Source organism: Octopus bimaculoides, chromosome 29, assembly GCF_046866305.1.
Source record: "Octopus bimaculoides isolate indiv1 chromosome 29, ASM4686630v1, whole genome shotgun sequence".
Lineage (NCBI taxonomy): Eukaryota > Metazoa > Mollusca > Cephalopoda > Octopoda > Octopodidae > Octopus > Octopus bimaculoides.
In genome coordinates this window covers 10034301-10058192 of record NC_142956.1, presented here as the reverse complement: position 1 = coordinate 10058192, position 23892 = coordinate 10034301, and the positions used below count along the sequence as shown (strand labels likewise).

The 23892-nt window shown below is 41.5% G+C and overlaps 1 protein-coding gene and 1 long non-coding RNA gene across 4 annotated transcripts in view; one reads left to right on the top strand and one right to left on the bottom strand.

Moving 5' to 3' along the window:
- The window catches only part of LOC149130344 (uncharacterized), a 74101-nt gene that overhangs the window by 10216 nt on the left and 39993 nt on the right, over positions 1-23892 (bottom strand). The window lies entirely within an intron of this gene.
- The window catches only part of LOC106868304 (translation machinery-associated protein 16), a 59725-nt gene that overhangs the window by 10476 nt on the left and 25357 nt on the right, over positions 1-23892 (top strand). The window contains exons 3-7 of one of the 3 annotated variants that reach the window (XM_089345566.1): positions 5675-5712; positions 7299-7383; positions 9920-10068; positions 12655-12697; positions 21432-22848. In XM_089345566.1, the coding sequence (XP_089201692.1) occupies positions 5675-5712; positions 7299-7383; positions 9920-10068; positions 12655-12697; positions 21432-21705 (589 nt within the window). In that variant the 3' untranslated portion in view covers positions 21706-22848. Of the gene's footprint in view, positions 1-5674; positions 5713-7298; positions 7384-9919; positions 10069-12654; positions 12698-16712; positions 16981-21431; positions 22849-23892 lie in introns of those variants that run through there. The other 2 variants (XM_089345567.1, XM_089345568.1) reach the window with 2 other exon arrangements.

Below are 23892 nucleotides of genomic sequence, written 5' to 3'. Positions count from 1 at the left end.
CACCCATACACAACACCGCCAGAACACATCAAAATACTACACATAACACTAACCCTGCACCACACACTAAAATCTATTTTTCCAAAGGCTGTTGGCAAATGCCAAAAATACCTGGCGAAAAAACTGTACAAGGATCTCCTCGAAGAAAACCCGAAGGAGGAGACACAAAAACTCTCAAACGGTAAGTGACTCTCTTTATAAAACTTTAACACTCAAATCAAAATGATGCTCAAGATTGGTTGTGTAAATGCGCATGGCTTGGGGTCCCCTTGGAAACAAGGGTACCTCCTAAATGACATAAAGTCACATAAACTAGAAATCATAGCCATAAGCGAGACCAGACTCCATGATCCGCGGGCCCTATCGTCCATGTTTGGCAGACAGTTTAACATTTATTTTTCTCCCTGTCTGCCGAGAATGGGCGGTAGTGGCACGGCGGTACTCTTTCGCAAGAGTCTGGATCTCGAAGTAAAGACAGTATTCATAGACCCGGAGGGTAGATTGGTTGTTCTGGATGTCGATGGCAGCGATGGGTGTGCTTTTCGACTCATATCAGTATACGCACCACCTTTAACAGGTAGGCCGGATTTCTTTCGACGTCTAGAAGTATTCCTAGGAACGTCTCGTCCTTTACTTTTAGTGGGGGGATTGGAATGCTACCTTGGACACGCATCTAGACTATGTGGGCAGAGATAGGAATAGACGGGGATGCAAATGCCTCAAAGACCTGCTCAGATGCTTTCAACTGTCTGACAGGTACCGACTTGATTACCCGAATGCGCCAATGTGGACATGGACAAACCGCATCGGGTCGTCGAGATCATATCTAGATAGAATACTGTGTAGGAGAGTAGATAGAGATAGCTTAGGGTGTCCACAATTTCACATAGTCAGCTACACGGATCACAAACTTGTGACGTGTACGCTAGACTTAGATAAGACACATAGGCAGGGCCCCGGTTACTGGAAACTAAACGCGTCTTTCCCGTCGAGACAAGTTTTCAGAGACCGGATTAGCACGTTAGTAAAGAGGGCTTTGACGGGAGCCATCATCAATAACAAATGGTGGTTTGCCCTCAAGAGAGCAATAAAAGCAGAAGCGGTTAGGTATAGCAAAGCACTAGCCATAGACAGAAACAGAGTAGAGGGTGAGCTAGTTAAGAAGCTAGAAGAGGCAATTAGAAGTGGCATCGCATCCGACGTTTTGGCGGCGAGGTTGGCCCTTGACCAACACTTCAACGCCAAACACGAAGGGTGCGTTGTCAGGGCTAGGATGCGTGCTCTAAGAAACGAAGGTGTTGGAGCCGCGTGAGAGGCCCGGGTGGCGAAGGCGCAACAGGGCAACAAAGCCACCATTCGGTCTCTGGTGGACGAACAGGGGCGCGAACTGCTCGAGCCAAGCAAAATGTGTGAGGCCTTTCAGTGGCACTTTGCTCGACTGTTTGGGACGAATGGCGAGCGAGAACGCAGGGTGGACTTCAGTGCCTACCTGCGCAGCCTGCCACGACTCTCGGCAAGAGAGGCGGAGTGCTGCGAAGGTGCCATCACGGCGGCGGAAGTGAGGGACGCGATGGCGGGATGCTCGAGGGACAAATCTCTGGGTTTGGATGGTCTGCCCTACGAGCTTTACAACTGTATGCCAGACTTGTTTGGAGACGTCTTGGTGGCGGTGTACTGCAACTGGCAGCAAAACGGGAGCATTCCCGGTTTTGTGAGTCGAGGAGCCATAACGCCGCTGAAGAAAGATCCAAACAAGGGGGATGTCATAGATAACTTTAGGCCCATCACTCTGCTCAATGCAGACTTGAAAATTTTGGCCAAGGTGTTAGCCAAGCGGTTGGTGCTTGTCATAGAGAAACTGATCGGCAAGGCGCAAACGTGCGCGGTGCCGGGCAGGAGCATCCATGACAACCTCCATCTGATGCGCTACATCATAGAGAGGGTAGTTAAGGAACCTGGCATGGGTGGGGCCCTGATCAATTTAGATCAATCGAAAGCTTTCGATAGGGTAGACCATCAATACTTGGAGGCTATCCTCATAGCGGCCGGCTTCGGTCCCATTTTCCGCGGCTGGATGGCTGCCTTGTACAGAGGCATCCGTTCGGTAGTTCGCGTCAATGGGCATCTATCAAGACCCTTCGACATTGCACTTCGGTCCGTCAGGGATGCACCCTCTCATCGCTTCTGTACGTGTTGACTCTCGAGCCACTACTGCGGAAGCTGGCGACGCTGAGGGGCATCCCACGAGAGTTGGGATGCGGGACGAGCGTGTCGGCATACGCGGATGACGTCACCGTCATAGTGTCTAGCCAAAAGCACATCGAGCTTGTCAGCGAGACACTGAGAGACTACGAAGCGGTAACGGGAGCGAAAATCAACCGGGATAAGTCAGTGGGCTTGCGGCTCGGCACCTGGAGAAGCAAGCCCATGCCGTCAAGTAGCGCCTCCGTCGTGGGACGTTGGACTGACGGTCCGGTTGAGTTGCTCGGGGTCTGGTTTGGTCCAGACCTCCAAACGGAGAAGAACTGGGACGAGATAACGAGAAGGGTGGCCACTCTAACCCGGCAATGGGCCGAGAGGAAGCTTTCCCTGAAAGGTCGGGCGGAGGTGGCGAACACGTACATCGCGTCCGTCATCTACTACCGCCTGACCGTCGTTCCTTGTCCCGACCCTACCATCACCAAACTGGAGCGCATCCTCTTCCGCTTCTTGTGGAAAGGAAGCGTTCCGATGGTTAGGCGATCCGTTTGCTGCCAACACCTGTTAAAAGGAGGACTGGGCATGCTGTGGTTGATGATGCGCAGACACGTGCTGAGACTGCGACATCTCCGGCTCTACGTAGACACCGGTGAACAGGTGTGGTCACCGTTTGTGCGGCGCGCTTTCCCGCAGCTCGTCTCCATGACCGAACTGCAGTCATAGATCAAGAAGAGGCCGAGGAAGGGCGAATGGCACCGCGAGTGTCGCGCTGCTCTTCGGCAACTCCAACAACCCGGGTCAACCTTGAGCGACTGCATCACAACTAACGCATTCTATAGTGGATTAGTGGAGGGAAGGTACGACGACGATCTCGGGGCGAACCTGGGCGTCGACGAGGAATACCTGACCCGCCTGTTTAAGACGACCTTCGGGCCGGGACCTATGGACAACTTCCAGAGATCCCTGGCCTGGCAGTGCTATCGAGAAGCACTTCCCGTTCGGGATAAGCTCTACAGGCATGGCTCGAGAAACACGGGGCCGACCTGTCCGAGATGCCGGCAGAGCGACGAAACCGTTCTGCACGCACTCGTACAGTGTCCCACCATTTCCGAGCTGTGGGCTTACGTCGAACAACTGCTATCGCGTGTGGGACGAGTCGGTCTATCGTGAATATTGTCGCGCCTCCTTCCTTTAAACGGGAAGGAAGAGCTATTTTCATCGTACTTGTGGCTATGGCGAAAGAATGTGTATGGTGGACGCGTCTGAAAGGTCTAGAGACAAAGACTTTCCTCTCTGGGCAATCTCTCATCAACTTCTTCAAGTATCACCTGAAGAGGAAGGTGAAAGTAGAAAGGGAAGTCTTGTCTAGTGAATGCTTCAAAAAAAGATGGGTGAATGTAGCAAGGATGGCACGTGTGAACGACGGAGCCATCTTGAGCATAACCCTATGAACAAGAAAAAAAAATAAAACAAAAAGGCAAAAGAGAGTCACTTACTGTTATAGTTTCTTCAATGAGAATATTGACCAAGGTTACCGTGGTCTTTTCCGTAGGCTTTTCCTTCCACGGCTAAACCTAAACTGTCCTCCCCTCTTTTACACGAGAACATTACTGTGTGATACACGATCCCTATTGATCGGCCTTTCCTTTTTTTTTTTTTCGATCCCTTTTGATCGAACTCCCCCTTTTTCCCTTCCTACGATCCCTTTTGATCGACACCACCACTTTTTTTTCTTTTCTTTTCTTTTTTTTTTTCCCCCTCCCAAAAAGAAAAGCTCTACATTGTATTTGTCCCATCTTCGTTGAGCCCTGTGTGGCTAATAAAAGAAATGTATCTGTCCATCTATCTGTCTATTTATCCATCTTATATATATCTGTCTATCTATCTATCCAGCTGTTTGTCTATCCATCTGTCTTTCTGCCTGTCTGTTTATCCATCTGTCTATCTATCCATTTGTCTATATGTCTGTCTATCCATCTATTTATCTATCTGTCAGTCTGTCTGTCTAGCTATCTCTGTCTATCTGTCCATCTATCTGTCTATCTATCTATTTATCTATCCATCTATCCATCTGTCTATGTATTTATCTATCTGCCTGTCTATCCATCTGTCTATCTGTCTGTCTGTCTTAAAACCGTCAGACCTTGATCATTTCTGTAGTGTCTCAAAAGTTCTCTTGGCATTTTTTGGAATTTAAAACAAGTTTATGTAATTTGTTAAAATCTAACCCTTTCACACTGCCTTCGCTTTTTCATCTTTCATCTTTGTTTCTCAACTGTTACTTTCTTTTACTCGTTCATTTCTCCTGTCGTATTCAGAAGTGCTCTGACTCCTTTTAACTTCTCTCACCTTACTCTCCACCATTTCCTTCTGATACGATACTTCACGCTCCCCCTTTCACCTTCCCAACCTCTGCTAATGGCATTACACTGTTGTCTCTCTCTCCTGTAAATATTGTGTTTATGTTTGTGTCTCCTTGCCTTCACATTACATGTTAATTGTATGTGACTGTCACCGTTATACAAGTAGGGTTATTCACTTGAAACTTGTGTCGGTGCCACATAAAAAAAACTCCTGTGTTGGTGCCCATGCTGGTGCCACTTTAAAAGCACCCATACCACTCTGTAAAGTGGTAGGCATCAGGAAGGGCATCCAGCCTTAGAAACCAAACCAAATCAGGCCAGAACCTGGTGCAGTTCTCCTGCTTGCCAGCACTGGTCAAACTGTCCAACCTATGCCAGCATGGAAAACGGATGTATGATGGTGATGATCGTGTCCAACCATGGAGAAATATTTACCTTCCTTGGAAATGTGAGGTTTGGTAACAGCAAAAGCATCCAGCTGTCGAAAACCTACCCCAACAAATCCCATCTGAGCCATGCAAGCATGGAAAACTGGACATTAAAATGATGAGAATGTCTGTATTTTTAAAATTATAATTATTTTTTCACAGACTCATTTAAAGCGAAGTGGGAGCACTAAGCAGCGATGTGTGTATACAAAATGTTTTGACCAGTTCAAATAAGCCAGTCGCATGTTCAGACTTGTAAACAAGCCATTTACTATGTTTTGTCATGGAGAAAATTTCTCACTGTAGACAAATCAGCTTGCGGTGCCATCTATCCAGACAGTGAGATGCAAGCATTTTGGAATGCTTATCTCCTTTTCAGTCACAGAAACCGAATAGTAGTGCTGCAAGCTGATAAGAGAGACAATCTCTCTTGTGTTATTCCATTGCAGTGCCACTGACTGAAGAGGAGATAACCACTCCAAAATGCTTGCATATCACAGTCTAGATAGGTGGCACTGTGAACTGATCTGGGTGTATTCACACCATTTGTCTACAGCAAGAAATTTTCTCCATGACAAAACACAGTGAATGGCTTGTTCACAAGTTCAAACTTGCCTCTGGCATATTCAAACTGGTAAAAACATAGCATTTTAAAGCATTTAAAATATTTTTTTTTATTTCTAGGAGTAAAAAAGAAAGAATATCAAAGCTTAACTTTTTTAGTGAGTATCAATTTGTTTATTAAATATATCAACAATAAAGATTGCTTGAACTTCTAGATATGGCCTAGTGGTTAGGGTAAGGTCATGCTTTCAGTTTTCAGACTAGGCAGTGTGTTGTGTTCTTGAGCAAAACACTTCATTTCACATTGCTCCAGTTCACTCAGCTGAAAATAAGTTCCAGCAACAACTGGGGATGATGGATTACCATTTGCATAGACACACTGTTTCTCAACCATTTCTTGCCTATGGACCCTTTTGATCCCTATTTTACTCCACTGGACCCTCCAAGCCATTCAATGTTTAAATAAATCTCATTATATTTTTATAATTAAATATTATTAGAAAATATATGAAAATAATTATTAAAATATTTTGTAATAATACATTTCTAAATCTCTCAGAGATTTATGCAGTAGTAATACGATGAAGTAGTTGTATGCTGTCAACTTAATGTGACAGTCCCCTGAAGGGAATAATACTACTGTTGTTTAGACCTAGGAAGCTGCACCACTTCCTGTCGGCCTTGACAAATTTCCTGTAATAATACAGTAGTATTATTCCCTTCAGGGGACTGTCACATTAAGTTGACAGCATACAAAATATTTTGTGTCGTAGAATTTATTGCAGATAAATTTCATCAACAAAATCTTGTGTAGACCCCAAGGGTCATAAGGACCCCGCTTAAGAACCACTGGTCCAGATGGAGGGGATAGGGTTATTGTACCCTGTGGAAACAGGGATAAGCTCTGGCCTAATGAGCCCACAGACTTAAGATATCACATGACCCAGGAACAGAACAACAAATGAGACTGGTTCTTCGGTCTATTAGAAATAGCAACCAAATTTAGACTTCATTAAATTAAGATGTCCCACAAATATCTTCCCTTCTTTTTTGATATAGGGTTGAAATAGTAAGGGAGAATTAATTTGGTCACTCAGTCTGTTAGAAATAGCAGCCAAATTACCATGTAATTATACTCTGTTATCTTAACAAAAAGGAAGGACGTCTGAGATAATGTAGTCCTAGATATCTGAATAAAAGGCAGGATAATCAAAGCTGTGACCTTGATGATAGGGTCTGCTGCATCAGAGTAGACCTGGGGCTATACAACAACTACTACTCTAGCCACTAATATACTATACATTAGATAATGTAGTCCTAGATACACTATGTCTGAATAAAATATGGAATGGTCATAGCTGAAACATCTTTGATCATAGGTCTGCTGGATCAAGATTGACCTAGGGCTAAATGACATCATCAAATAGAGCCACTGATACTAACTACTATACATTAGATAATGTAGTCCTAGATACATTATGCCTAAATAAAAGATGGGATGGTCACCATTGGAACATCTTTGATTATGAGTCTGTTGGATCAGGACTGACCTGGTGGTGGTGGTGGGCGGGGGGCACTGAACAACTGCAACTGTAGCCTCTAATACTAACTACTGAACAATAAAACAACAAATAAATACATTAAACTCTTCTTCTTCCTTGTTTAATCTCGTATAACCATAACAATGTTTGATGATATCTGATACAATGATCTGTTATCTCTTCTTCTCTGCTAATAATTTCAGTTGAAAGATTGCAGTGGTTCAAAAATGAGTTGGAAAATTGTGAAGGTGCAATTTCTCTGTCAGAACAGACTAAATTGGTGATCAAGTGAGTAGAGGGCCAGTGTTTTCTTGCTTGTGATAAGGGTGCCTTGTCTTTATGATGTGAGGAATGTGTACGTGATAGCAGAATTGTCTCAGTCTGTGAGCTGTATTGTCTGTATGTAGTGGTGGCACATGGCTCTAATGGTTGGAGCAGTGGACTTGTGGTTGAGGGATCACAGGTTTGAATCTCAGACCAGGCAATGTGTGTGTTTATGAGCAAAACACTTAAGCTCCACGTGGCTCCGGCCAAAGGTAATGATGAACTTCTGCTGATTCTTTCGCCACAGCTTTCTCTTACTCTCTCCTCCTGCATCTAACAGCTCACCTGCGACGGACTGGCGTCCCATCCAGGTGGGGAACCTATACGCCAATGAAACCAGGAAACCAGCCCTTATGAGTCAGGCATAGCTCGAGAATGAACAAACAACAACAACATTGTCTATATGTTACAGTAGTACTGTCCCAAGTGAAGGTGCATGGCTTAGTGGTTAGATCATTGAGCTCACAATCATGAGATAGTGGGTTCAGTTTCCAGACCAGGCTCCAGTTCCTTCAGCTGTAGGAATCAGTTGCAACATCACAGGTGCCAAGCTGTATCAGTCTTTGCCTTTCCCTTGGATAACACTGGTGATGTAGAGAGGGGAGGCTGGTATGCACGGGTAACTTCCATAAACAATCTTACTTGGACTTGTGCCTCGGAAGGGGGGAACTTTCTAGGTGCAATCCCATGGTCATTCATGACCAAAGTGGGGCTTTACCCTTTACCCTGTGTACATATAATGGCGTGGAGAGGGAAAGCTGGTATGTATGGGTAACTGTTGGTCTTCTATAATCGATCTTGTCCAGATGTGTGCCTTGGAGGGGACTTTCTAGGTGCAATCCCATTCATGATTGAAAGGGGTCTTTACCCTTTTACTGTCCCAGGTATGTGAATACTGCTGCATTGTGGTTCAGGAGGTTTGTGTAATAGCAGAAGTGTCCCAGCCTCTAAATAGTTAACATTACATGTGGGAAACATTTTCTGTTTTAAAAAAATTGTTAATAATTTAAGTGGAAAATGTGTGATTTAAGGGAGATCTGACTGTTATTTCTAGCACACCCCAAAACTTCTTTCCTTGTTTCTTTCTCACTCACATATCTATTAATATTTTTCAATATTTTTATCCTCTTAAACAAATTTTATGGAATGATGATGTCAAAGTAACACATGTGTAGTCCCAACCGAGCGAGGCCGTGTTATGTGTGTGTGTGTGTGTGTAAGAAAAAATATGAATAAATAAGCATTACATTTGACAGAGTAATCCAAATGCTTAAGGCCATATCCAACCCAGATATTTTACCTACTTAATGTTCAAGCTGACCAGATCCAGCCTCTCACATCTACCTTACAATGTCATTCTAAAAACAAACAATTACATCATTGAAATCTTGAAGCTATGAGATAATATAGAATTAATTCAAAACAATGTGAATGAATAAGCATTTGACAGAGTAATGTGAATGCTAAAGGTTTGAACTGGCCATATCCAGCCAAAATATTCTGTTTATGTTCAAATCAGCCAGATCCAGCCTCTCACACATACCTTACAATGTCATTTTAAAAATAAACAATCACATCATTTAAATCTTGAAGCTATGAGATGGTACAGGATTAATTCTAAATGATGTGAATAAATAAGCATTTGACAGAGTAATGTGAATGCTAAAGGGTTATACGTACTTAAAACATATTGTAGGCTGCTATTTCAAACAGGAATAGCCAATATGCAGGGGTCTCCCTTGTTGGTTCGTACATACATATATATCCCTTTAGCATTTAAACAAGCCATATCCAGCCCATATATTCTACCTGTTTTATGTTCTAACTGGTCAGATAATAGGCAATCACATAATCTAAATCTCAAAACTATGAGATTATATGTGATTAATTCAAAACGATATGAACGAACAAGAAGCATTACATTTGACAGAATCATCTGAATGCTAAAGGATTAAGGTAGCACAAATGGTTCACACAACACCAGGGCCCGTTCATACCCAGGAAAGCCTGTCTGACTCATGTCAGAGGGTCAGCCCTCCTCCACTCTGTATGCCTTGGTCACCAACTGTTATTTCACCCATAATTGGCACCCTCAGCATGCACTCCAACTGTGGACTGGAGCAGGCCTGAGAGTAGTGGTGACTCAGAGGTAACTTTTTACTCCCTAAAACTCTCTTGCTAGACCATCATTACTAGATGGAGTTTAGCCCTTCAGCATTCACATTATGTAATGCTTATTTATTCACACTGTCTTGAATTAATCACACATTATCTTGTAACTTTGAGATTTCAATGGTGTACTTGTATATTTTTGAATGACATTGTAGGGTAGGAGTGAGAGGCCAATTTCAACATAAAACAGTGAGAATATTTGGGCCAGAAACAGCTAAAGAGTTAATATCTTGCCCAAGACAAGTGATATTGCTTCTTTAATAAATGTCTGCAATGTTTCTCTCAAAGATTTCATTTCTGTTGCTGTCTTCTCTGTGTCCTCACTCAGGTACCTGGAAAGGTTTCAAGATGAACTGGATCAGATAAAGATTATTAATAGCATCGGCAAACGGAAAGGTGTTCGCCATGCTTCTCGAGAGGCATCAATTAAGATGACCATCGATATGGAAAGAGCGCAGTTCAAAGGTGAAGGTCTTGGTAAGTACTTTACTGCACTTCACTGCCAACTCATTCAGTTGGCTCTTCTTTTTTTTTTAATATGAAATCTGGGGTCATTGTCATCATCGAGAATGAAATGTAAATCTGTTGAAGCATGTTACATCACTTGATGAGGCTCTTCTGCACTGTGCATTGCATCTGATGTCATTACATCATCCCATGCACACTAGGGGGTAGTGCAGAATGAAGCCAAGATGATTGTTGTGCTAATAAAGCTTCTGGTTACACTCTCTTCTGTATCAGGCGTTTAAAATATATATATATATATCGTGGCACTCAATCGGTTACAATGGTGAGGGTTCCAGTTGATCCAATCAACAGAACAGCCTGCTCGTGAAATTAATGTGCAAGTGGCTGAGCACTCCACAGACACATGTACCCTTAACGTAGTTCTTGGGGAGAATCAGCGTGAGACAGAATGTGACAAGGCTGACCCTTTTGAAATACAGGCACAACAGAAACAGGAAGAAAGAGTGAGAGAAAGTTGTGGTGAAAGAGTACAGCAAGGTTCACCATCACTCCCTGCCGGAGCCTTGTGGAGCTTTAGGTGTTTTTGCTCAATAAACACTCACGGTCTGGGAATCAAAACCACGATCCTACGACCGCAAGTCCACTGCTCTAACTACTGGGCCGCTGTGCCTCCACACACACACATATATATATATATCTATAATATAAATTGAAGTTCACCGACTGTTGTATTCTTTCTTGTCTTGAGGTTCACGGCCAAACGGCTGGGTGGATTTGCGTGAAAAATGGCACACATGTGGGGACGGGTGCATAGATTGGAACGCGCTTTCTATTTTTTTCCTAGCCCCCATACTTACAGAGAAAATTGATTAAAACAACCTGCGTGAGTGTATGTCACTGAAGCCATTCTTACATATATACATATAATAAATAAATAAACTGAATGATAAATTTCAGTTATCTATCTCTCTTTCTTTCTTTCTCTCTCTCTCTCTCTCTCTCATATACACATACACCATCAACATTACTCTGTCTGTCGCGCACACCCCATCAAACATACACACTCACACAGACATACGCACGTACATCAATTCTCCCTTCTCACTACAACTTCAAAAGATCGCCTTCCCTTTACACTTGTCCGACCATTGATCGACAGATAAAACACAAACTCCTGCTAAATGCAAAAATCCCGCCAAAAGTACACACACAAACGGACATTTCATGTCTTTCACTTTCTCTATGATTATACACGTGTTGCAAATAATAGCTCTTACATTTTAATCTTCAACAGGTATGTATCAATTTCTGTAATGTGAATTGTTTTTCTATAAGCATATAACAATTACTTATTCCATATTCACTTACCTACATACAATTTCCACTAATTCTTACAGGTTCATTTTCTGTTAAAGTAATTCTTAACGTCAATTTCTTAACATAATACGCAGAATTCTCGCATTAATACAGTAGGGTGTTTTGAGGGAGATTTGGCTGCTATTTCTACCAGGTCTACCTACCATGTAGAGGTCTGAACTTATTTTTCATTCACAGATTTGCATTTCAAACATTTAACATAATCTTTTCCATAAATCAACTATCGTAAACACATACACACGTGCAAGCACGCACACACACACACACACACACACACACACACATGTCCATTCCATATATCTTCTTTCAATTTCTGCTCTCTGCAAAAAAAATTTTTACGGATACAACTGCTTACAAAAATAGGGATTAATGTATAATTTCTTTCTATGTTCATAATAGCTGTTTTCTGACGGGGGGTTCAGGAAATTTTCATACAGCTGGAGGCTCCCATCGAAACAGGGAACCCGAAATGATAAGGTTGAGAAACGATGTTATAGATTATGCCTAACCGAAAACGATCACAGTCACATCATCCAAACAGACCAGGTGAAACCGGGCTAAGCTGCTAGTATATATATATATATATCGTCGTCGTCGTTTATATTTAATATACATACTTACATGTAGGATTGACATGACAAATCACATTTGGCATGGGAGACTGTTCATAGAAAATTAAGTGAATACTATCTCCACCGCTAAAGTCACAACTATCAGCCCTGTTAAGTGAGTAATCTTCAGATGAATTGAGTGAGGGAGTTTTTAATTGAAGATCATTGTGATTTTCATCTCAAACTTGAATTTACTGTTGTAGTGAGTTGCTTCAAACAACATGGCTGAACACAACATCAACAACACAGTTAAAGAACATAAGGAAACCAATATTGTAAAATGTTAATATATTCTTTTTAGCTGTAACAGAGGAAACTGTAACTATAAGATGCATTTTTCTTTGAATTATGAGCTCAGTAATAATTCATTTATAAAAGGGCCAAACACAACCCCTCTGTTGGATATATGAATAGATTGAAAACATAGTAGGATGATCTGTACCCGGAGCTAAATTATTTTACTTCATTGTTTCACAGTTAGTGACATTCCAACAGATACCACGCTGTCTGCCAGCCAGACTACATTAGAACTGTCCCACTGTTGTAAAACAATAATAAAGTTCCTTTCTGAGTCCTGTTTTTGTATGTCTTTCATTTTCTCCTCCAGAAATTCCAGATTTGTTGAATCCGGATAATGTGTCAGTACTGAAGTAAGTATTACTTTTCACTCAATCTCTGACTCACTCTTTCTCACAGGCACTTTCACTCACCCCCTCACTCCTTCTACTTCACCTCACCAGCATTTATTATGGTTGATTTTAAACTTAGTATTTATTCCCCAGCACATGTACCAAACCTGAAATTTGAGAGAGTTGGCTGTTGATTACATCGATTAGAATGGGAACTCAGAATGTAAAGTGCTGGAAGAAATATTGCTCTGATCCTCTTACAATTCTGCCAGTCCACTGCCCTTCAAATTTTGACATAAGGCCTGCAATTTTAGGGAAGTTGGGTTAGTTGATTACTTTGACTGTTACTTTATTTTATCAATCCTGAAAGGATGAAAAGCATAGTTGACATGAGTGGGATTTTGAGCTTAGAATGTAAAGATCTGGAAGAAATGCCACAAGGCATTTTGTCTGACATGCTCAGTCTGACCTAAGCACCCAGTCTCAAGTTTAGCAAGAGAGACTGACAAATGGCTGTGTGCCAATGTGTGAGATGAACAATGATCATCATTCTGGTGTATACAGAACATGAAAATGTTACTGCTATGGACAAGAGAAAGAGTTTGGTTGCAAAATTGTGAAAATATTTCTACTGAATAAAACAAGCAGGTGAAGAAGGCCAAAGGATAAAAATAGATGAAATATTGTAAATATAACAACCAAGATGGGGATAACATTTATTTCTCTTCCACAGCCAAATGTATTTTACCTTCTGTCTGTATACTTTGCTTGGTCTTTGGTACCTTCATTCTTCATGTGCGCCTGACAAGCTACTTGAAAAATAACATGGCTAGTGTTGTCCTACAACAGGTAAATAGGATAAGACTTATAGGATTAATTTTCTTGTATATGTCATATAAACAGTGACTTCAACATAGATCATCATTATCATCATTTAATGTCCATTTTCCATGCTGGCATAGGTTGGACGTCTTGACAGGATCTGGCAGGCCACACCAGGTTCTATAGTCTGCCTTGGCTTGGTTTCTATGGCCGGATATCCTTCCTAACACCAACCACTTCTTCAGAGTGTACTGGATGCTTTTTATGTGGCACCAGCACCCACACGGATGCCTTCTACATGGTACCTTGGTTTAGGATCTCTGTTCTGGTTTTCTCAAGTATTGTACCACATATCTCCGTCCTCTGTCATCTCCTTCATAACGTTCAGCATTTTGAGATCAGCCTTCAATACTTTGTTCCATGTTTTCCTGGGTCTCTTTCCACAACTTACCTCCACTTTAAGTGATCATCCCTGCTTTATGCAACTGTCCTTATCCATCTACATCACATGACTGAACCAGTGCAGTCTCCTCTCTTGCACACTGTATATAATTCCTCTTATGCCCAACTTCTCTCTCAATATACCAGTGTTCTGTTGCACATGCACACTGACATCGCACTTCCAATGGAGCATATCAGCTTTGTTCCTTTCCATCCTTCACATATCCTCCACATTCAGGGCATTTTTTTTTTTGTGATGCATTTCACATGGAAGAGAGTTCCTATGAGGTTACTAGTTAGTCACCTGGTGATTTCAGAGGGTTTCTTATAAATGATAAAAATCTGATGTCATTTTCGAAGTAGTCCCTAAGAAATATTGTCAATTAAGTCCCTGCAGAATAAAAACAATGTTGAGACAACAATAAATGTGTATATATGAGGACAGTCTGGCTGCACCTGTAAAAATTTTTAAGTTTAGTGAAAATTTTAAAATTTGGTGTATCGATGTAATTTTCCATGCTGAATCTGAAGAGCTTATTCACTTTTTCCAGAAAAATTTTGAAAAAAGTTGTAGAGGTTTAAAGTTTGAACATATTTAGCCAGTCAGAAAACAGGATTTGGAAGCTGTCATTTTGTGGGTGACAGCATGTGTTATTAACTGTAAACAAACCAAATATTGGTGGAATTCTGCTTTACACACCCAATATAAATCCTTATAACTTTTTGGGGGGAGGAATTTTCAGAATTCATATGATTATGCAAAAATAAAAACAAGAAATTTGTGTGTGCATGATTTAAGGCCTATTTAGTTACTATTTTTAGCACATTTCACAGCCATCTCATATTTCATGTTTTAAGCATTTAATAAACGGAAAATGACCATGTGAGCAAGCAGTTTGGCTTGTAACTATGGAAACAGGCACCTATATGTCTGTGGCTTTCAAATGGCTAAAGTTATCTAAAATTTGCAAACTTTAAAAGCTATGAACTCTTTATTTATTGATTTATGGTGAAAATGAATTTCATGTGAATTTACAAAACTACCCCACTACACAAAATATGAAATCATTTGGAACAAAAATTGAAGAAATTGAAAAGTGGCAGCCAAACAGAAGAAACCCACATAGTCAAATAAAATATGTGATGCAGAAAAACAAGAATTCATCATCATCGTTTAACGTCCACCTTCCATGCTAGCATGGGTTGGACGAATTGATTGAGGACTGGCGAACCAGATGGCTACACCAGACACCAATCTGATCTGGCAGAGTTTCTACAGCTAGATGCCCTTCCTAACGCCGACCACTCCGAGAGTGTAGTGGGTGCTTTTGCGTGCCACCGGCACGAAGGCAAGTCAGGTGGTACTGGCAACGGCCACACTCAAAATGGTGTATTTTACATGCCACCTGCACAGGAGCCAGTCCAGCGGCACTGGCAACGATCTCGCTTGAATGTTTTTTCACGTGCCACCAGCACAAGAATTGTAGTCAGCAAATATTTAAACCTTGAAATACTCTGTTTGAAACTGAGACTACTCTGTCAAAAGTAATGCTTATTTATCCACATTGTTTTGAATTAATCATAAATTATCTTATAGCTCTGAGATTTTGATGATGTGATTGCTTATTTTTAGAATGTAGGGTTGGTGTGAAAAGCCAGATCTGACCAGTTTAATCATAAAGCAGGTAGAATATTTTGGCCAATTTAAATACTAAAGGGTTGAACAATATACAATAAAAGGTAATTTGAATGCCTATGAAAATATCAACAGGTACCATGTACCTCCTCTACAATAAGACACCTGTTTCTGCCTCTCATTTCTCTGTCACACTTCACCCTTTCGTCATCTGATGCAAGATCCCCTCCTCCAATTCCCCCTCCCTTCTCAAAATTTCTTGTCTTGCAAGTTACTTGTGACCCTGCCAGTGCTTGTACCATGTAAAAAAAGCATCCAGTCCACACTGTGAAATACTTGGCATTTGGAAGGGCATCCAGCTATAAAAACCATGTTGAAACTGACCTTGCCTATACTTGTGTCACATAAAATACCTTCCGTCCACTCTGCAGGGTAGTTGGTGTTAGGAGGGCATCCAGCTGTAAGGTACCATGTCAAAGCAAACACAGAAGCCTTGTTTAGGCTTTTGCCTGGCCAGGTCCTGTCAAATCATCCAACCCATGCCAGCATGGAATGCAGACATTAAAAAATGATGATGATGGCCAGCACATAGAAACTGTAACAAAATTGGGCTGGATTTTTTCTACATGATACTCTCTTGCCAAACTCTTCTGGGCTTAAAATTCACAGCTTACACTAGCAAATTATTTCGATTACCATTTTATTCTGGTGGACCCCCAAAGGCATTCACTGTTTAAAAACTAGTTTTATAAGATACTCATTTCAAAATTTGTGTTTTGTTTTTCACACATTAACTTTTGTAGGTTGAACTGTGTAAAATGTTAAGAGAAAGAAACCTTGTTGTTTCTTGCAACACATACCAATACATTATATCTAAAGCGAAATCTTTTCAGGGGCCCTTAGAATACTATTGGAGATCCCCAATTTACTATTTTGTTACATGGATCCCCAAAAATTTTATGTGCATCTCTGTTGAGAACCACTGCTTTAGAGGATGTACATGTCTACTTCCCCCCATTGATGGGGGGAAGCTGGTAAAAAGAATATAGATGATGGTGACAAATTGTCAGAGTGTACTTTCAAGATATATGTGCTGGTATGGGTTAGATGAGTAATCACAATTCAATTCTTATTCAGAGTTACTGCAACTTCAAGGCAGTTTGAGGACCACTTCTTGCTCAATGTCCCATTTTTGGTATTGCTTCTGCAGCTTGACACCATTCTTAATACCAACCACTTTACAGACTCTGCTCAATGGCATTAAAGGCATTGGCCATGTTCTCAGCAATACCAAAATCCTCTTTATCTGATGTTGTTTCTGTTCTTTGGAAGCAAATGTGACTGAAAGGGTGAACAGAAGAAAAACAATGTCATGCAGTATCTTCTAATAAAGTAAATGAATTAATTAACCCTTTGGCATTCAGATTATTTTGTCAAATATAATGCTAATTTATTTACACAGTCACAAATTAATCATGTATTATTTTGTAGTCTCAAGATATTGATGATGTGGTTATTTATTTTAAGAATGACATTGTAGGGTATGTATGAGAGGCTGGATCTGGCTAGTTTGAATATAAAACTGGGCAGAATATTTGGGATGGATATGGCTGGTTCAAATGCTAAAGGGTTAAAATAGTTGAGGATTATACAGTTGTTGAAAATTTAAATGATTTACTATGAATAGTAGATCTTAATGAAACACACTTATACAATGCACTTCTTTCAGTTTCCATCTGCCAAATCCACTTGAGGCTTTGGTCAGCCCGAGGCTGTAGTAGAAGACATTTTCCCAAGGTGCCATCCAGTGAGACTGAACCGGGAACCATGTAGTTGAGAAGTAAACTTCTTACTACACACCCATGCCTGTGCCTACATCATTATCATCATCATTTAACGTCCGTTTTCTATGCTGGCATGGGTTGGTTGGCTTAACCAGGGCTGGTAAGCTGAGGGACTGCACCAGACTCCAGTTTGATTTAGTGTGGTTTCTACAGCTGGATGCCCTTCCTAACACCAGCCATTCCAAGAGTGTGATGGGTGCTTTTATGTGACACCAGCATCAACCACATTGCCTTCGTGAGGCCCAACGCTCAAATGGTGCTTTTTATGTGACACCATTATCAACCACATTGCCTTTGTGAGGCCCAACGCTCAAATGGTGCTTTTTATGTGACACCAGCATCAACCACATTGCCTTCGTGAGGCCCAACGCTCAAATGGTGCTTTTTATGTGACACCATTATCAACCACATTGCCTTCGTGAGGCCCAACGCTCAAATGGTGCTTTTTATGTGACACCAGCATCAACCACATTGCCTTCGTGAGGCCCAACGCTCAAATGGTGCTTTTTATGTGACACCAGCATCAACCACATTGCCTTCGTGAGGCCCAGCGCTCAAATGGTGCTTTTTATGTGATACCAGCATCAACCACATTGCCTTCGTGAGGCCCAACGCTCAAATGGTGCTTTTTATGTGACACCAGCATCAACCACATTGCCTTCGTGAGGCCCAGCGCTCAAATGGTGCTTTTTATGTGACACCAGCATCAACCACATTGCCTTCGTGAGGCCCAACGCTCAAATGGTGCTTTTTATGTGACACCATTATCAACCACATTGCCTTTGTGAGGCCCAACGCTCAAATGGTGCTTTTTATGTGACACCAGCATCAACCACATTGCCTTCGTGAGGCCCAACGCTCAAATGGTGCTTTTTATGTGACACCATTATCAACCACATTGCCTTCGTGAGGCCCAACGCTCAAATGGTGCTTTTTATGTGACACCAGCATCAACCACATTGCCTTCGTGAGGCCCAGCGCTCAAATGGTGCTTTTTATGTGACACCAGCATCAACCACATTGCCTTCGTGATGCCCAACGCTCAAATGGTGCTTTTTATGTGACACCAGCATCAACCACATTGCCTTTATGAGGCCCAACGCTCAAATGGTGCTTTTTATGTGACACCAGCATCAACCACATTGCTTTCGTGAGGCCCAGCGCTCAAATGGTGCTTTTTATGTGACACCAGCATCAACCACATTGCTTTCGTGAGGCCCAGCGCTCAAATGGTGCTTTTTATGTGACACCAGCATCAACCACATTGCCTTCGTGAGGCCCAACGCTCAAATGGTGCTTTTTATGTGACACCAGCATCAACCACATTGCCTTCGTGAGGCCCAACGCTCAAATGGTGCTTTTTATGTGACACCAGCATCAACCACATTGCTTTCGTGAGGCCCAACGCTCAAATGGTGCTTTTTATGTGACACCAGCATCAACCACATTGCTTTCGTGAGGCCCAGCGCTCAAATGGTGCTTTTTATGTGACACCAGCATCAACCACATTGCCTTCGTGAGGCCCAACACTCAAATGGTGCTTTTTATGTGACACCAGCATCAACCACATTGCCTTCGTGAGGCCCAGCGCTCAAATGGTGCTTTTTATGTGACACCAGCATCAACCACATTGCCTTCGTGAGGCCCAACGCTCAAATGGTGCTTTTTATGTGACACCATTATCAACCACATTGCCTTCGTGAGGCCCAACGCTCAAATGGTGCTTTTTATGTGACACCAGCATCAACCACATTGCCTTCGTGAGGCCCAGCGCTCAAATGGTGCTTTTTATGTGACACCAGCATCAACCACATTGCCTTCGTGATGCCCAACGCTCAAATGGTGCTTTTTATGTGACACCAGCATCAACCACATTGCCTTTATGAGGCCCAACGCTCAAATGGTGCTTTTTATGTGACACCAGCATCAACCACATTGCTTTCGTGAGGCCCAGCGCTCAAATGGTGCTTTTTATGTGACACCAGCATCAACCACATTGCCTTCGTGATGCCCAACGCTCAAATGGTGCTTTTTATGTGACACCAGCATCAACCACATTGCTTTCGTGAGGCCCAACGCTCAAATGGTGCTTTTTATGTGACACCAGCATCAACCACATTGCCTTCGTGAGGCCCAGCGCTCAAATGGTGCTTTTTATGTGACACCAGCATCAACCACACTGCCTTCGTGATGCCCAACGCTCAAATGGTGCTTTTTATGTGACACCAGCATCAACCACATTGCCTTTATGAGGCCCAGCGCTCAAATGGTGCTTTTTATGTGACACCAGCATCAACCACATTGCCTTCGTGAGGCCCAACGCTCAAATGGTGCTTTTTATGTGACACCAGCATCAACCACATTGCCTTCGTGAGGCCCAGCGCTCAAATGGTGCTTTTTATGTGACACCAGCATCAACCACATTGCCTTCGTGATGCCCAACGCTCAAATGGTGCTTTTTATGTGACACCAGCATCAACCACATTGCCTTTATGAGGCCCAACGCTCAAATGGTGCTTTTTATGTGACACCAGCATCAACCACATTGCTTTCGTGAGGCCCAGCGCTCAAATGGTGCTTTTTATGTGACACCAGCATCAACCACATTGCCTTCGTGATGCCCAACGCTCAAATGGTGCTTTTTATGTGACACCAGCATCAACCACATTGCCTTTATGAGGCCCAACGCTCAAATGGTGCTTTTTATGTGACACCAGCATCAACCACATTGCTTTCGTGAGGCCCAGCGCTCAAATGGTGCTTTTTATGTGACACCAGCATCAACCACATTGCCTTCGTGATGCCCAACGCTCAAATGGTGCTTTTTATGTGACACCAGCATCAACCACATTGCCTTTATGAGGCCCAACGCTCAAATGGTGCTTTTTATGTGACACCAGCATCAACCACATTGCTTTCGTGAGGCCCAGCGCTCAAATGGTGCTTTTTATGTGACACCAGCATCAACCACATTGCCTTTATGAGGCCCAACGCTCAAATGGTGCTTTTTATGTGACACCAGCATCAACCACATTGCCTTCGTGAGGCCCAACGCTCAAATGGTGCTTTTTATGTGACACCAGCATCAACCACATTGCCTTCGTGAGGCCCAGCGCTCAAATGGTGCTTTTTATGTGACACCAGCATCAACCACATTGCCTTCGTGAGGCCCAACGCTCAAATGGTGCTTTTTATGTGACACCAGCATCAACCACATTGCCTTTATGAGGCCCAACGCTCAAATGGTGCTTTTTATGTGACACCAGCATCAACCACATTGCCTTCGTGAGGCCCAACGCTCAAATGGTGCTTTTTATGTGACACCAGCATCAACCACATTGCCTTTATGAAGCCCAACGCTCAAATGGTGCTTTTTATGTGACACCATTATCAACCACATTGCCTTTGTGAGGCCCAACGCTCAAATGGTGCTTTTTATGTGACACCAGCATCAACCACATTGCCTTCGTGATGCCCAACGCTCAAATGGTGCTTTTTATGTGACACCAGCATCAACCACATTGCCTTTATGATGCCCAACGCTCAAATGGTGCTTTTTATGTGACACCAGCATCAACCACATTGCCTTTATGAGGCCCAACGCTCAAATGGTGCTTTTTATGTGACACCATTATCAACCACATTGCCTTTGTGAGGCCCAACGCTCAAATGGTGCTTTTTATGTGACACCAGCATCAGCCATGACTATGATTTCATTTGGCTTGATGATTCTTCTCAAGCACAGCATATCGCCTAAGAACTCGGTCATTAGTCATTGCCTCTGAGAGGTTCGACATTCGAAGATCATGCTTCATCACCTCGTCTCATGTCTTCCTGGGTCTACCTCTAACACAGTTTCCCTCCGCAGTTAGAGATTGGCACTTCTTTATACAGCTGTCCTCATCCATATACATATTCACACAATTTCAGAATTTTACTGGTCACAACCTTTTAATTGGCTCTGCTGGAAAATTCTTTTAATTATTAGTATTTGTGATTTTCCATTTTCCAGGAGCTGGGACGGTGAATATAGCTTCATCCCAAAGATTAAAACTACAAGAGTCTCATCAAGCAAGGTGTGCATGGACAACATCCGCAGCAGTGATACAAAAGACAGAAATGGTGGTGACGACGATAAGAAATTCAGCGAGATGAGTGAGGAATTGGATGATAGCAAAAATAATGACAATATGTTGCTTGGTGACAGTGATGATGATGATGATGATGACTATCACCACAATGAGGATGATGATGAAGATGACATACTGGCTTCAGATACAGAGTAAGAAAGGACAAGGGGGTGGATAGTGGTAAGAGGTCGACAAGGGTGATTGATGAATTGGTTGTATTGGAAGAGCTAAACCTGGCTCTGAAAGCCATGGCTTCTGCTTTTGAACGATTGCAAGTGTCTAAAGTGTATGTGTGTGTATATGTATACTACATGGGCATACACATACAGTTATATGTATGTATATGTATATTTATGTGAGTGAATATATAGATATTTATATATAGAGGCAATTATGTGGATAAGCATGATTGAACGCTAATACTTTTGATTTCAATTAAAGGGAGGAAAGGAACTCAGAATGAGGGTCTTCCTGATGGAAAGAAGGAAGTGAGGGACGAATTGCTATTATTTTGATACAGTTCTATATTTAAGAGATGAGGAATTATGTACATTATTTACATTTGATGGATATTAGTCCTCATCTTGTTTGTTGTTAAGACACCTGATGAAGGCTGGAGGGTATATCAGCCGAAACGTGTTAACAACAAACAAGATGAGGACAAATATTCGTCAAATGTAAATAACGTACCTATTATTTTGATAAGAAGATATAATTCATCTGAATCATAAGGGAAAAGGATATGGTTAAATGTCTTGTTATAAAGACAAAGAATTAATCCTAAAAGGTTGAATGAAGAGATGATTAATGAGACTCTTGCTAATTTGTAAAACTTATAAACACATTCACCGGTTATTTGTCTACATTTTAGTTCAATAAATAAACATCAACTCCTTTTGAAAAAGAAAAAGAAGCAAAATATTGGCAAACAACAGTTGGATTGTTTGTGGAATTTATTAAGTTTGACTTCTTCCAAATCCAACAAACACTCTTGCATTTCTAATGTTTCACACTAAAATTCCTGCAAACAAATTTCATCATCGTCATCATCATATAGTCACTTGTGTATATATTTAATTACTCTATACACACTTGTATGTATAGAGTGTATGCATGTGTTTACAATATGAATATATGTGTAAGTCTAGATGAATCTGTATATTTATGTATACATTTACTGTATAACTATTCATATATATATACACATATATATACACACACACACACACACATATGGATGGGCATATATGTACATGCGTGTGTATATAATATTCATTGAATAAATACAAACAAAATAAATCAATAGTTGGATTACTTTCTCCATTCTTGTTAATGTTATTTTTCCCCTCTAATACTGTATTGATGACAATCATTTTATTATTTAGACCCAGGTCAGCCCTTAGTAGAGGTGCATGGCTTAGTGGTTAGAGTGTTGGATTCATGATCATAAGATTGTGGTTTCAATTTCGGGACTGGTCAACACATTGTGTTCTTGAGCAAGACACTTCATTTCACATTGCTCCAGTCCACTCAGATGGCAAAAATGAGTAATCTTGCAAATGGACCAGCATCCCTTCCCGGTGGGGAAATATATATATGGCACAGAATCTGGGAAACTGACCTTATCAGCCTATGGCTCAGATGAGACCTTTGATCGAGTGGAGATGTGTAGCTTAGTGGTTATGGTGTTGGACTCATGATTGTAAGATTGTGGTTTCAATTCCTCAACAAAGTAAGGTGTTGTGTTCTTGAGCCAAACTTTACATTTCATGTTGCTCAAGTCCACTCAGCTGGCAAAAATGAGTAATCCTGCAATGGACTGGCATCCTATCCAGGTGGGGAATATATACACCATGACACTGGGAAACTGGCTCTTATGAGTAGCATGATCATATTCCAGCCATGGTCATCCCATCTTTTATTCAGACATAATGTATCTAGGTACAACAACAAAATGAGCCCCTGAAGGAACGTTGATATGGTCCCTCTACCTGCCTAAAATAATAACTCTCCGATCACTTGTGACTATCTTAAACAAAAGAACACATTAGATAAATGGAAACCTAGATATTCTGCACTATTCTAAAAGATTTTTTTGCATTAATGCAGGCTTGTAAGTAATTTGTTTATTATTAAATATAATAATATAAAATATCTTTACATTTTTTAAGTTACAAAACAACATTTTGCGATATTTTTATGAGTACTACCAGATTACTTAAATTTATATATATGTATATATATATATATATATATATATATATATATATATATATATAATCCTTTCAATATGCAGCTTCTTGGAGTTCAGTTGCCTTGGATGACCACCAAACTTCCTTCATC